The following is a 15,698-nucleotide window of genomic DNA, read 5'->3' as shown; positions in this document are numbered from 1 at the left end:
AGAAAGTAAAGGTGGAAAGCATATTCTGGCTCAGAGCTGGAGGGGACCTCCCATCACGGCAGTAAAACCTGGGCCAGGGACCTGAGGCCGCTGGTCACATTGCACCCACAGCCAGGAAGCAGCGACGACACCACGACACAGGTCGTGATCGACACAGGTGATCACTCACCCCTGTTCACGCTCTTTCTCCTTTTTTGTCTGGAATCCTGGCCCCTGGAATGGTGCTGGCCGCATGAATGACAGGTGGGTCCCCCCCTCAACAAAGTCAATCTAGAGACTAAGAAGTCTGTCTCTGAGAGACTGTGAGGGCCCCTTGTCGAGGTGACACTCACTGTTAATTACTGCAGTGTCTCAGAGAAAATCAGTTCTCAGGCAGTGAGCCGCTGTGTCCAACCAGTGGCCGCCGTAAACGCCACAGTCCACCTTCATCCTGTCCCCTCTCCTCGGCCTCCAACACCACCATGGTATCTCCGGCCGGCATCAAATCCCGTTGTCTCACATGGTCCACTGCACTGTCTCAAAGGATATTTTCTTTTTCTTTTTTTCTGTTGTGCTTGGTTTTTGAGATGGGGTTTCTCTGTGCAGCCCTGGCTGTCTTGCAACACTCTGTAGGCCAGTCCCCTGCCTCTGCCTCCCAAGTGCTGGGATTAAAGGCATGCGCCACTGCAGCCTGGCTCATAGCTTATTCCTGAAATTTTTTATTTTAAGTAATATATATATATATATATATATATATATAGTTTTCGCCTGAGCTGGTAAGTTAGAGGGTAAACGTCCTCTTCGATCTCCCACCGGCTTATTCAGTTTGCTTTGCGCACTGGTGCCTGTGCAGAGGCAGGCCCTCCAGTACCTACTGCCTTCCTGCTTGGAGACAGGATCTCCACCAGGCTACTCCTCTCCCCCACCCTCCCATCACGGAGCTCCGGGGACCTGCCCACCTCTTCAGTCCTCCTTGCTAGGGTTACAGGCACAGGCAGCCACACCCAGCCTTTCACACGGGATACAGGGATTCAAACTCAGGCTTGAGTTTTACCCAGAGCCAACTCCCCAGTCCTATTTATGTTTTATGGGACTAGGGAGACCCCCAAGGGCCTCATCCACGGCAGGCAAGTGCTAACTGACTAAGCTATACCCCAACCCTTCCTTCAGCATTTTATGTAGTTTTAGACCCTTGCCCTCTCTCTTTTCCTTTTGAGACAAGTTTCGCTTAGACTAAGCTGCCCTTGAACTGCCAATCTTCCTGCTTCACCTCCTAAGTGTTCGCAATCGACCCCAGGGCTTCCTGCATGCCAGCCACACGCTAGCCTCTCAACTCACCGTGTGAAGGGTAAAGCCCATCCTGGCGGCTGGCAGGGGCAGCCTTGGACATGTGACTGTGTGTCTGGCTTGCTCATACCTCTGGCAGCACAAAAGCAGAAAGCTCAGGCTAGAAACAGAGAACAGGTCTCCAGGTTGATCCCTCAGAGCGCCCTGTCCAGTAACACAAGGCATCAGCCACACTTGTCAGTGCCTCAGACAGTGCCACCAGCTAAGGAGCAACGACTCACAGAGAGAAACCTGTGGAGAATTCATTTAAACCAATACATGTGCACGCATGTGTGTACACATGCACATTACACACATAGGAACATGCATGCACATACACACATGCACATGCATACATACATGTACACACACACACACCAATTTGGGACATGATTTCCCTCTGGAGCCCAGACTGGCCTCCTATCCACACTAAGTTCAAGTTTTCCATATCCTTTTCTCTTCTTTCCCTTTTACTTTTTTCTTTTGAGACAGGGATTCTTGATATAGCCCTGGAACTCATTCTTTAGACCAGGCTGGTCTTGGATTTAGAGACTCAACTGCCTCTGCCTTCTGAGAGCTGGGATTAAAAGTGTGTTCCACCACCCCAGTCTTCCATTTTCTGCCTCAGTCTGAGTACTGGGTTCACAGGTTTGAACCAACACATTTGCCTCTTAGTTAGCTTTACAATTTGGATATTTTGTGCGTGGGAAAGATGGCTCAGGCAGTCAAGTTCTAGCTGTATAGCACGAGGCCTTGCGCACCATAGGTCAGACCTTTAGATCACTTCCCATGAGATGTTATCAAGTTCTTTTACAGTGTATGCATGCTTCATGTACATATTTGTGTCTGTGTGAGAATGTCTGTGTGTGTATGCGTGTCTGTCTGTGCATGCATGTCTGTGTGCATGCATGCATATGTATGTCTGTGTGTATATGCGTGGGTCCTAGGGAACAAGGCCAGGCTGTAAGCTCCTGTACCCACTGAGTCATCTTATTTAACCTTTTCATACTTTTTGGGGAGCTGCAAAATTTCTGTTTTCAATTCAGTGATGTTCACATCAACTATATTAGGTCCACTGTGTACATTTTCCAGTCCTAGAATATTCATTTGGTCCCTTTGTACCACGTGTTGCTGACTCTAGGTATACCAGGAACCTGTTCATTTTACTAGTTTTCCAGTGTCTAGCATACCCTGGCCTTAGTTTCAACATGCTAAGTGGAGATCTGCCTATCTCTGCCCCTGCCCAGTCTACTTTTCCTTTGTTAAAGATTTGTTATTCTACATGTCCGTGTGATTCTTCCTATATGCGTCTATACCATATGTATGCTTGGGGCCTGCAGAGGATAGAAGAGGGTGTCGGATAGAGTCCTTTGAGGACTGGTTGGGAGCTACTGTTCGGGTGCTGGCCCTGAACCCAGGTTCTCAGCAAGGTGGCGTCTAAACTAGCAAGCCGTCTCCAGCCCCTACTGCTTTCTTTTCACAGACCTCCAGACACTGAGAGCAGAAAACTTCCCCATTGCATCGGAGACGCAGAGATGCTTACAGCCAGAAGCTATGCTGTGCAGAGCCAACAGGCTCCTAGAAAAATAAACCCGGGAGAAGAGGAAGCAGCTGCAGCCCCGGGGCCTCCGCCGGAGGGACACAGGGACTACGTGGCCCCACACTTTCTTGGAAGAGGCTCAGCTCCTCCGCTCCACACATGGCCTCGTCCTCCACGGCTGCTTTGGAGGAAGATGAACTTTTGTCTACGAGTTTATTTCCTCCTTAAAAATGGTCACAATGGGGGCTAGACAGATGGCTCAGCGGTTAAGAGCACTGACTGATCATCCAGAGGTCCTGAGTTCAAATCCCAGCAACCACATGGTGGCTCACAACCATCTGTAATGGGATCTGATGCCCTCTTCTGGTGCGTCTGAAGACAGCTACAGTGTATTTACATATAAATAAATGTTTTTTTAAAAAGTGTTTTAAAAAGTTATCACAATGTACAGGAGTGGGTGTCAGGCGGTTGTGGTGCATGCCTTTAGTTCCAGCAGTAGGGAGGCAGAGTTCTTCAGCTAGAGGCTAGCCTGAACAGATTGAATCCCAAGGCCAGGGCTACACAGAGAAACAGGGTCCCCCAAACACAAAAAACCAAACCAAATGAAACATCACTGTGGCTGGAGAGAGCTCAGCAGTTAGAGTACTTGTTGCTCTGGTGGGGGACTGAAGTTCGGACCCCAGCATGGTGGCTCACAAAGATACATAACTCCCAGGTCTAGAAGGACCAATGGCCTCTGTGGGCACAAAGCAAGAATGCGGTACATATACATATGTAACAACCATACACAAAAAAGTTAAAAATTAAATTCACCTAAGTGGGAGCAGTAAGACGGCTCAGTGGGTAAAGGTGATCCCTGGAACCCACAGAGGACTCTTCTGAATCCTGACCGACCCCCACAAGCACTCTTGGGTGCCTGGGGTAGGGACCCAAATCATCGGACTTAGTAGCGCATTACTTTAGCTGTTGGGCCATGTTGGCCCTAACATATAAGTTTTGTTCCTTGTTTTGGTTTTTTTTTTTTGGACTTTTGTCTACAAGTTTATTTCCTCCTTAAAAATAAGAAACCACAGGGTTTCTCTGTGTAACAGTTGTCCAAGCTGTCCTGGAACTCACTCTATAGACCAGGCTGGCCTCGACTTCACAGACAACTGCTTGCCTCTGCTTCCTGAGTGCTGGAATTAAAGGCGTGTGCCAACACTGAACTGACTTTTTAACATATTATTCTTAAACACAAGCTGTGTAAAGGAGGTTTAAAGAACCTTCCTTGTCCACGGTGGACATCCATCTACATAGCTGAGTCTGGGTGGAACGTGGCCATCTGGAGAGCTTCCCTCAAGACTTAGGAGGGTGACCCCGGGGCAAGGGAAAGTGGATATAGCCAACACATCCAAAAAGCATCTCACGTTTCTCTCCAAAATCCCGAGTTCAGCCATGAGGGCAGCTGCTAGGATTATGAGTCTAACAGGCTGCCAGGCTGCCTCATGCACGGAGCATTTTTTTTCTTGTTTATTCTGAGATGAGTTCTCACTGTTTAGCTCATGCTGAGTTTGAACTCACGATTCTCCTGGCCCCCAAACAGCTGGGAGTATAGGCATATACTGCTACCATACTGAGCTTAAACAGAGATGCCTTTGAAAACAGCAGAGAGCTTGTGCAATGATTGAGACAGTAAACTGTTCAGGCTGAGAGAGCTCCATTTGAGTTGGCTCTCAGAACCCACAGTGGAAGAGTCTCCACCCACCCTTGCACTGGGTGCGGCCCAGAGGAAGGTGGGTCTTCCCATGTCAAATGAGTGAAGAAGAACCCGCACAGGTGTGACCCAGTTGCTTGTGTTTCAGCTAATTCCAGATGTGGTCAAGTTGACAACCAACACTTGATACACAATCCTATCTTAGGTTTAATTTAATTTAATTTAATTTTTTTTTATTTTTTTTTCGAGACAGGGCTTCTCTGTGTAGCCCTGGCTGTCCTGGAATTCACTCTGTAGACCAGGCTCAGAGATCCGCCTGCCTCTGCCTCCCAAGTGCTGGGATTACAGGCGTGCACCACCACGCCCAGCTCTTGTGTTTAATTTTTAAATGAAAATAATAAATGAAAATAAATAAATAAAAATAAATGAAAAAAAATAAATGAAAATAATAACTGGTCAGGTCATAACTATGTAAGCCTAAAATGATATAAGAGCAACTGCAGAAGCATTATAAATGTTGCTGGTTTTACTTGTTTTTGATACAGGGTCTGACGGGATGGCCCTGGCTGTTGCTGAACTCTCACTATGTAGACCAGGTCAACCTCAAACTTAGACATCCACCTGCCTCCAGAGTGGTAGGGCTGAAGGTGTGGATCACCCTGCTTAGCAGCACTGTAAGTGCTAAGTTTGTTCTCAGACCTCCACGTGAGAACTGTGGCATGCACCCACACACTGAACACCCAGCCTCAGTAAAATGTATTAAACATGTTCTTAAAAGTAGGTAAGGCTGAGCATAGAAATGAGTTCTTCATTAATTTTGGTTTCAGACAAGGTCTGTGTAGTCCTAGCCGTCCTGGGCTTGTCCTGCTTCTGCTGCCTGCATGCGGGGAGAACCGGCACAGGATGCCTTGCCCAGCTGTTTCTTGTGTAGCCCACTGTCCAGCACGCTTTGAAAAGGGTGGACTGGAGACTCTGCCTCCGGGCAGGGCGGCTCACCCCCATGCGCTGCTCCCTTAACTCCTATGCCTCTGAGGATAGGAGAACTGTGTACCTTCCAGAGGCTCTAGAAGACATTACTGACTCTCCCAGATACTTAAGGATATTCCTATCTGCAGGATACTTGTAATATGGAGAAGCGTGGCGTTTGAAAGCTCAGTGACTGCTTGCCTGGGGCTGGCAGATTCCAGATTCCTCAGAGGCCCTCTTGGGGCCATCAGTCTGTGGTCTAGAGGCACCAGATGGAAAGTTTGTTTCATGTAGGCTCAGGAGTATCTGCTCCCCCTTGTGACCGAGACTTCACACTGCAACCAGAAAGGTGTCTTTCTTTTGCGTTTTCTACCCATGAAATCCACAGGACTGCAGATCCACAGCAGTGCCTCAGCTGTATTAATGGCACCCATAAAGGGACTCCTGTGCAGCAGGGCTTCACTGCACCCGGGATGGACATGGAGGGGCACAGGAGGGAACTGTGTCTTCCACCACCCGGAGTACAGAGGGCTAAATAACTGGGCCGATGGAACTGCAGAGAAAGCCCCATCTTACAGCCATAGGATTCTGCTCTCCACCTCCTCCACCGCCTGCACTGCAGGGTTGGCTTTGTGACCTTCCTGTCCCAGCCTCCTAGGTGCTGCCGCATCGGTGTGCCGCCCTCCATGTTAAGCTGGCTCTCTGGCTCACCCACTTGACTTCAGCCCCCACACAGCCGAGCCCCTCGGCACACAGGCTGAGCCCAAGCTTCTGTGTCCCGTCTGCAGTGCGACTGCTGTATCAAGGGACAAAGGAAGCGGGGGCGGGGCTGGAGACAGCAGGAACTCTCAAGTATAAGCGGCTGTGAGATTTTTCAGGCTTGAAGAAGATAGGAGACCAGCCGCCCTCCCACAAATTTCTACAACAGAGGAGACAAGCAAGCTTGAGAGAAACACACTTTATTATCATTCTCCATCCAACAACAAGGTAATCTACAAACTAGACAAGTTGCCCTCACACTCCTAGAAGGAAGACCAAACCAACTTGGCCCCCTCCAGGGGACCTGGGTGCCCAATATGAGGAACTGGGAGACACAGTGTCCACCCTAGTTCTGGAATATGACCTTTATTATATTCTGAGAAAATTGGTACATTATGTAGACTAACTTGGCCTTGAAATTTACAGCAATCCTCCTGCCCCAGCATCCCAATTTCTAGGATCACAAGCCTGCATAATGACCCCTAGAACTAAATCTACCTTTTAGAAATAAACTGGGCTGAAGAGATGGCTCAGCCATTAAAGGTTAGGTGGGTAGGCTCAACCAAAAGACATGACAACTGGGTGGCAGTCTCTCCCTCCAGACACCCAGGCTCCAGCCTGAGGAGGGGCCAGCAACAGGGCTGCTCTCAGCTCTCCAGCAGAAGCGCTGCCCCGGGATTCAGAGGCTCTGGCCTCGGACCCTGCTCACAACACGCTCCTCTGCAGACCTACAGCAGGAAGTCAAGTCCGACAGGTGACAAGAACCTCTGATATGCTCTTACCAGGCGTTGCCAGTCCCCAGTGACAGAGGGTGCCTTGTGACTCTCATCCTTGGGGGCCGGCACATCCCTGACAGCTGTGAGGACAAAGGCGGGATGAAGTGGCCTTCTTGCTCTAAAAAACGATCCAGACATCCTTCATAGAGAGAGGGCAGGTGACTCAGTGGCCTTGCACACAGCTCAGGCTCACTGGGGACCAAGGCACTCCACAATTCCACTTCCCTTCATGCCATCAAAGAAGAAGAAGTTGTTGTGAGGAGGGTCCCTTTGAGACAGGGCCTGGAAAGAGAGAAGAGGGCTCAGCTTCAATGTAAAGAGACAGTAGAATAACAAATTGATGGGCCTTCTAAAGTGAACCAGGGAAAAAGTAAAATGAAAATTACAAAGGAAGGGCCCAGAGTTCTCTGAGTAAAAGCTTCTCTTAGGCTGGGAGGTGCTGACATGGGTCCTTAATCTTAGGACTCAGGAGGCAGAGGAGGTGGATCTCTGTGAGTTCCAGGCCAGCTTGGCCTACAGAGAAACTAGGTGTAGAAAAACACCATTTAAGCAGGGTGGTGGTGGCTCACGCCCGTAATCCCAGCACTCTGGGAGGCAGAGACAGGCAGATTTTTGAGTCCTGTCTTGAAAAAAACCAAATCCAAAAAACCAACCAACCAATCAATCAAACAAACAAACAAACAAACAAAAACCAAAATGAACAGCTGGGCAGTGGTGACACATGCATTTTTCTTTTGGTTTTTTTGAGCCAGGGCTATACAGAAAAAGCCTGTCTCAAAAAACCAAGAAAATAAAAAATTAAAACAAACAAACAAGCAAACAGGAAGCCTAACACAACCACGGCCATGCTTAAACAGAGCCTGCCTTTCCCTAGCCTCAGAGTTAACCATGCTGAGTCTAATCCCTGCAATGGCACTCAGATCTCTGTAAACTCAAGGCCAACAGAGTGCAGGTAGGTTACACAGTGAGACTTTGTCACAAAACAACCAACCAACCACAAATAACTGGTTTAGGACGGTGTTCCTCAACTGGCGATGGCCCACCTATGCTCCAGGGGTCACCAACAAGTGCAAGAACTCCTCTGCCAACCCTTTCCTGTCCCTCCCCAGGGCACATTTCTCAGTAACAGCTGTTGTCATCAATGGGAAGGAGCACTGGCTAATGGAGCCGTAGAGAGAACACTCCAGAGCCTCCAAGCCAAAGCGGACACGACCCATATCCTCCTCCGTCATGGCTCTGCTGACTGGGCTAGCCTTGGTCTCCTGGATTCCCTGGATCAGAGCTCCAGCCTCCAGAGCAGGTGCTGGCTCTGCTCGTGTTTTAATATGGGGTCTGCTGTGGCCACTGCTTTCACTATTCCCTCCACCACCACTACAGACAGACACTCCCGGAGCACAGGGGCGACTGAGCTGAAGGCTTGGGGGGGAGGGGCTCATCTGCACGACTTTCACTCTCCCTCCAACTGCCCCCAAGTCCTTTTAATAGGTGCTCAGAGGGCCTCAGATGCAGGCCTTCCTGCCAGCTGGCTGCAGTGTGCTAAGCAGAGGGAGCGGAAGGATGAAGGGACAGGGCAGAGGGTGAACAGGGGGCAAAAGGTAAAGTGCTTCCCGAGCAAGATGGGGTACGAGATTCCAAACACACCCAGCAACCAAGAATGTGGAGTGCCCTGGCTGCCTGGGGTAAACAGAAACAAGACGCTGAACAACAGCTGTACCCAGCGGGCAGGAAGGAGGGGCAGCGCAGAGACAGGGATGTGCAGATGCAGACTCCACAGCCACCAACAGCTCCAGGCCACCTGCCCAACCTCCACTCTCCAACCCCACCTCCTCCCAGGGCACAGAGTGCCGTGCTGGCCTCTGGAGTGGTGGTGTTAGGGCAACATCTGCGGGGTAACATCCGCAGAGCCTCTAGGTTCTCCTGCCTCTCCAGCCCTTGCTGTCTGGAGGGGAGAAGCTGGGAGACCTGGGCAAATGAGTTTAGAACAGAAAGCCAATCAGCAAAGGAGTGAAAAAGATGGTAGAGCTATAGGATTCAGACTTAATCTTTACACAGCAACCTCAAGTCAAAGCACCAAGAACCAGTGTCTCTGTCAGTGGCCTCCTTCATCTGCACTTGCAGAGACATGGAAGTTAGCCAGCTAGACATGTCTGTTCACAACAGACATGATCACAGACACTTCTGCACAAAGAGCTGTCATGGTGGCTCACGCCTGCATTCCCAGCACTCAGGAGGCTGAGAGTTCAAGGGGTCAGCCTGGGTTATAGACTAAGATCCTGTCTCAAAAACAAAACAAAAATAAAAGTTTTTAGGGACTGAATTCATGATCCTTGGGCATGCTTAACAAACATTTTAGCACTGAGGAACACCCTAGCCCTGCATAAGACAAATTTAGGAAAATTAGACAAATATTAAGTCTCCAAAGAAAATAAAATCTACTTCAAAGCTTGCCATAGTTTTAGCAAACCAAATATTCTAAAAGAGTTACATAGTTCCTAGACCTGGTCTTCTTCTTCTTCTTTTTGGTTTTTTTGAGACAGGGTTTCTCAGTGTAGCCCTGGTTGTCCTGGAACTCACTCTGTAGACCAGGCTGGCCTCGGACTCAGAAGTCTGACTGCCTCTGCCTCCCAAGTGCTGGGATTAAAGGCGTGCGCCACCACCACCGCCCCTCATGTGGCTGCTGGTAGATCACGTGTCCTATAGACACTGAACTCAAACCTCCTCTACTCATAGTATGCAGAATAAACAGGGGCCTGGGCACCACTCTGACGGGTGTCGGTTAGGATCACAGGTGTCGAGTCTCTTGTGTGTTTTCCTCTTAGACGGAAACCCCGATCCACTCACACCACTGGGAGGGCAGACAAAGTGGCAAGTACAGGAAGCACCCGAGGGCACGGCTGGCCGGCCCACGATGGCAAAGCTGAGGGGCCAGAGAGCAGCCGGTCCCGGCAGCCCTCGGCTGTCAGGACGCAGTCAGTCCAGTGTGCGGTGAGGGCAGCTGTCAGCTCCGCACGATGCTGTTACCTTCACAATTTCCTGGGCCAGGATCCCTCCAACCACAGCGCACACGGGGGCCATCTCAGAGAAGCAGGACCTACAAGATAGACAGGAAACACATAGCACCAGGGCACGGGAAGGTGCAGGGATGGGAATCAGTCAGAGGCTGTCCTGGATCAAAGTCCTAGTCAGACCGTAGTACCAGAGCTGGTATCCAGGCGTGAAAATTAAATTTGACCCCAGGGGCTCCTAAGTGGGCGGGAAGATCTTTAACTTTGCAAAGCATGAATTCCTTCACATGATTCTTTTTCTTTTTTTTTAAGTTCAAGGAAAGACTATATCTGTGCTTCCTAAAAATAAGGTCCTACAAACAGCAGATGTGTTAGTGGCCCCGCACGTTCTCACACTTCTCCTCCCAGCACACGGGCGGGGATTCCTACTGTATGCTAGTCCAGAGCCATGGGCAGGCAGGCTGTTACGTGCTAGAGTACAGTAAACATGGGTACAGCACAGAGTCTGCAGGACCCTCACAGGCAGCAGCTCCTTCCTTCCGGGCCTGGCTGGAGTGCTCAGAGGACAATCTCAGAGGAGACTGTCAACCGGCCTCCGATCATCCTCCCAGGGTTCAAAACACATGCTCCCAAAAGAAGCTGCCAGGCTAGCTCCTAGCTCTCAACACAGACGGAGCAGTTAGGAGCAAACTAGGACATCGGGCCACCCTGACCGGCTCTCTCACGTTTGTAAAGGTGTACTACCTACACACATAAGGATATAAACCCAATTACCAACACCCACTCTTTGATCTGGTAAACCTACGGTAGCTGTTTAAACTGTTTTCATGGAACCACACATCAACCATCCATCTCAGCTTCAGATGTCTGTTAAAACGACACATGTATGTAACACTAAAATACACCACACAAGGGCCTGCAGCCTACTAACTGCACTCCACTGCACACTGTACATAGAACGCAACAAAGTAAACCCCACCACCAGCTGTGGTAACAGTGTTCCTTTTATCACAAAACAGAAAACAAGACTAGCAGCTCAAGCTGGACCCATCCTGAACCCTCCTCCTTCAGCCAGAGTGCTAGAGATACAAAGTGAGTACTTATTCCCACTGCTAGCTTTGGTTGCTTGTTTTGTGTTTTGCGGAACTGAGGGGCTCTACCACCCTTCAACTCTATCGGCCCTCTTTTTACTTTTGAACAGGATCTCGCTAAGTTGTCCAACCTGACCTTGAACTTGGGATCTTTCTGCCTTCACCTTCTGAGCAACTGACATCAGATGCACTACCACATCCAGCTATTTAAACAACCAACCCACCAAAAACTACTCACACACCTACATTCTACATGTTAACCTTCCATAGCTTTTTTGCTTTTTTGCCTCCTTAAAAAGTGTATTGTTGCCAGGCAGTGGTGGCGCTTGCCATTAATCCCAGCACTTGGGAGGCAGAGGCAGGCGGATTTCTGAGTTGGAGGCTAGCCTGGGCTACAGACTGAGTTCCAGGGCAGCTAGGGCTACACAGAGAAACCCTGTCTCGAAAACAAACAAACAAACAAACAAAACCAAACCAGAAAAAAACAGATCCAAAAAACAAAACAAAGAAAACCCCAAAAAACCAACAAAATTTATTAATTAATTCACTAATTAATTTATTAATTTGCTGGGTGGTGGTGGCACATGCCTGTAATCCCAGCATTTGGGAGGCAGAGGCAGGCGGATTTCTGAGTTTGAGGCCAGCCTGGTCTACAGAGTGAGTTCCAGGACAGCCAGGGCTACACAGAGAAACCCTGTCTGACAAAACCAAAAGCGTATTGTTTGAGGCTGAGTATGGTGTATGAAGTATTGGTCTTCAGTCCAAGCACTAGGAGGCAGAGGGAAGTGGATCTCTCTGTGAGTTCCGACAGCCAGGGCTGCACAGGGAGCACGTAAACATTAAGACCCGAGTTGAATCCTCAGCACCCATGTGAAAGCTCGGCATGCTGGACAGATGATGACGTCTGGGGTCGAGACCAGTCAGTCTAGCCCATCAGCAAGCTCCAGAGTCAGCTTTAGAAACGACAGATAAAGATAAACCAATTCAACCTCTGGTCTCTACACCCATGTGAAATGACATATATGGGCAACCACAATCAACACACAAAGTGTCAGCTGTGGCTCAGTGGCATAGCATGTATTTAGTATATTTCAGTGTAGTAGATTGGTCGGATGCTGCTTGTATTCTAATGTTAAACACTGGCTCTCAGCTGGGCGGTGATGGCGCACGCCTTTAATCCCAACGCTTGGGAGGCAGAGGCAGGCGGATTTCTGGGTTCGAGGCCAGCCTGGTCTATAGTTTTCCAGGACAGCCAGGGCTACACAGAGAAACCCTGTCTCAAAAACCAAAACCAAAACCAAAACCAAAACCAAACCAAACCAAACCAAACCAAAAAAAACCCCAACATCATCATCAACAACAAAAAATTATCAAAAAAAAAAAAAAAAAAACCACCAGTGGCTCTCAAGACATGGTTGCCTGCAATGAGCAGAGTCTCACACATGCATCACATAATGCATAAGTGATGCTATGGAACTCTTGTTCCCCAATTTAACTGTCAATAAAAGGCTAGAGCCTGTGATTGGGCAGTGGAGAAAGGTGGGACCCGAGGACTGAGTGAGGGGTTGCAGGCAGAGGGAGAAAAAGAAGAAAGGCAAAGGGGGCTACCCCGAGAGGACATGAAGACCATGAGTGTGTGGCCAGGAGAAATAACAAGTAACAAGGCACGTTATAGCTGGGGAAGATAACAGAATAGCTCTAAACCCACCCAATCTAGGCTTACAACTTGTAAATAAAATACCTGGATTCTATGTGTTTGATAGGGGCTTGCTAGAATTATAAATTAAAATTTGAGCCTTTTAAATCAGTCAGTCTTCAGAACAAACCAAACAAACAAAACCAAAAACCAAAACCAACCAACCAACCAACCAACCAACCAACCAACCAACCAACCAACCAACTAAATCCAAAATAACAAAAGCAAAGACAACACAAAAATCTCAGAAAGTTCACTAAGGATAATGTACTGCTGGTTTTGTGTGTCAACCTGACACAGGCTGGACTTATCGCAGAGAAAGGAGCTTCTCTTGAGGAAATGCCTCCATGCGATCCAGCTATAAGGCACTTTCTCAATTAGTGATCAAGCGGGGAGGATCCAGCCCCTTGTGGGCAGTGCCATACCTGGGCTGGTAGTCCTGAGTTCTATAAGAAAGCAAACTGAGCAAGCCAGGGGAAGCAATCTCTCCATGGCCTCTGCATCTGCTCGTGATTCCTGACCTGCTTGAGTTCCAGTCCTGACTTCCTTTGGCGATGAACAGCAGTGTGGAAGTGTAAGCGGAATAAACCCTTTCCTCCCCAGCTTGCTTCTTGGTCATGATGTCTGTGCAGGAACAGAAACCCTGACTGAGACAGAGAGCACGGGTAGGTAAGAGGTTGAAATGGTCTCTCGAGAGTTCTGGTTAGCATTGAACTCATGGCAACACTTGTCTTTCTGCTTCAAGAGTGGTGAGATAGGTGTGTGTGTGTGTGTGTGTGTGTGTGTATAAAAAATGCTGAGATGTCTGATACCAAGGACAAGCACTATACGATTCCAGATTCCACTTACATGAGGGATTCAGAATGCAGTGTACTAGAGGCCCCCAGGAGCTGGGAGGAACAGAATAGAGTCAACTGTGGTGATTGTGCAGCAGCAAGAAAACCAACGCCTAGGGGTGGCATAGTAAAACAAAAAGATTCATAGACATACACACAGCCAAAGCATACATACACACTAAGTATAAGTAAATACAAAACAAAACAAAACAAAAAAAAGACTAATTCAAAACAAAGGTTATCTGGAGGCTCAGGGAAATGACTCAGCAGACTATCCTGAGTTCCATCCCAGGAACCCGGCCGGGTAAAGGTAGGAGGAGGAAACTGACCCTGTGGGTGTCCTCTGACCTCCATATCATTACACACCCGAAATAATGATCACTAATTTTCCTTACCCACTTCCATCTCTAGTCCGTATGTGTGAACGGCGGCAGTTGAGCGGAGGGCGGCCGACAACATGCAGGGGCTGTTCTGGTCTTAGGTTGACAGGACTGGTGGCAAACATTCTACCCCTGAGCTACCTTCCCAGTCCTCTAAGGTGACTACTTTTGTCATGTATAGTTTATTATAAATTTGTTTTGAGATAGGATCTCATCTAACTCAGGCTAGCTTTAAATACATTATATAGTAGAAGATAGCCTGTACTCTTGATCCTTCTGTCTTTACCCCCTTGACTGCTAATATTAAAAATACAATATAAATCATTTTACACATGAAGGTATGAATATCTATGAAGGCTGAAACAGTAAAATCATACTAACAAAGTGAAGTTAATAGCTACATATCCAGGTCGTGCAATACCTTGACATACAAATAACATGGTTCTGTCTAGTATAAAGCATATGGTTATACTGCAAAGAGGCAATTGAAGAATGTCCACAGTGATAGTTAGACAATAAAAATACAAATATATATAAAAAAATACAAATATATATAAATATCCATCCATCCATCCATCCACCAACCCACCCACCTACCCACCCACCCACCCACCCACTCATCCTTGTGAGCCCAGACCCAAAGATGCCAGCACAGTGGCTAAAACAGGCCATCTTTTTCTCAGCATCCGAAAAGCAGGAAGGCTAAGGCTCTTTCTTGGGGAGAGAGCACTGAGAACAAGAAGGCGAGGGAGGGCACAGGCCCCCATGGGTCACGTGGACATGGGGTGGACATGATGGACAGAGGGTCACACACAGCCCTCCCGCTCAGCGGCAGCACTAAGCAGTCTGTGAGGGGCCGCTCAGCTGTGAGCCGAGACTCATTCCTCGCCTGCATCCCTACCCTACCCCAGGCTTCAAGAGGCCTCAGAACACCTCTTACTTAGATGGCAATAGAAGAAGCAGCTGAGTACACGGAACCTAGGCAAGGGATATCGTTTCCACAAGAGGCAGGTAGGGAAGAGAAGAGCCAGTCAGCAGCTCCTTAGGCCACGCGTGGGCTGTCACTTCTGGGAAGCAAGGCCTTTAACCCTTGCCTGGGGAAGACAGAACTAGTCCGTCCATCCCCTAAACGTCCCAGCACCGCACTTGCCAGTCTGGGTGGCTCTGCTGGCAGGACTCTGTGCACCTCATGGTCAGCTCTTCCCTGCAGCAAGAGCTGCGTGCCAAGCGTGAATGCTGCCAGCCTGATGTACTGCCACTCCTGCCCAGCTGTGAAGGACAGCCTTTAGTTCATGCCTCACAGGAGGCAAAGACCAAGACAGATGATGCTGTCTAGGGGACCTCAGGGGCCCAGGGAGAAAGAAGGCACGAGAAGGGGTTCTCTGGCCAACTGCATCGCCCAGAAGTCCCGGAAAGCAGTATGGGCTGCTAGAGTGAGATAGGAGGTGGCAGCACTAGTGTGACCAACAAAGCCCTGGGCAGAGCCAAGTACCGTGGTGCATACCTGTCATCTAAGCACCCACAAAGCCACATCTCAGTGATGACAAAATGTGACTGGGTCTCTAAGAATCTACTGCTTCATTTAACTAATGGTGGAGATAATCTACAACCAAGACACCTCCATGACACACACAGCTGAGCAAAGACCTCT

General features: G+C 48.8%; 1 protein-coding gene across 2 annotated transcripts in view; it reads right to left on the bottom strand.

Moving 5' to 3' along the window:
- Positions 1-6,447: 6,447 nt before the first annotated feature.
- Positions 6,448-15,698, bottom strand: part of Sae1 (SUMO1 activating enzyme subunit 1) — a 56,620-nt gene continuing 47,369 nt past the window's right edge. For both annotated transcript variants that reach the window (XM_052172189.1, XM_052172190.1), the window contains 2 exons: positions 10,061-10,130; positions 6,448-7,321 (listed from right to left, as the gene is read on the bottom strand). In XM_052172189.1, coding sequence (XP_052028149.1) covers positions 7,229-7,321; positions 10,061-10,130 — 163 coding nt within the window. In that variant the 3' untranslated portion in view covers positions 6,448-7,228. The remainder of the gene's footprint in view (positions 7,322-10,060; positions 10,131-15,698) is intronic.

Source organism: Apodemus sylvaticus, chromosome 1, assembly GCF_947179515.1.
Source record: "Apodemus sylvaticus chromosome 1, mApoSyl1.1, whole genome shotgun sequence".
NCBI classification, from domain to species: Eukaryota; Metazoa; Chordata; class Mammalia; order Rodentia; family Muridae; genus Apodemus; species Apodemus sylvaticus.
Note: the sequence above shows the minus strand (reverse complement) of the source record. Positions and strands in the feature narration are given on the sequence as shown.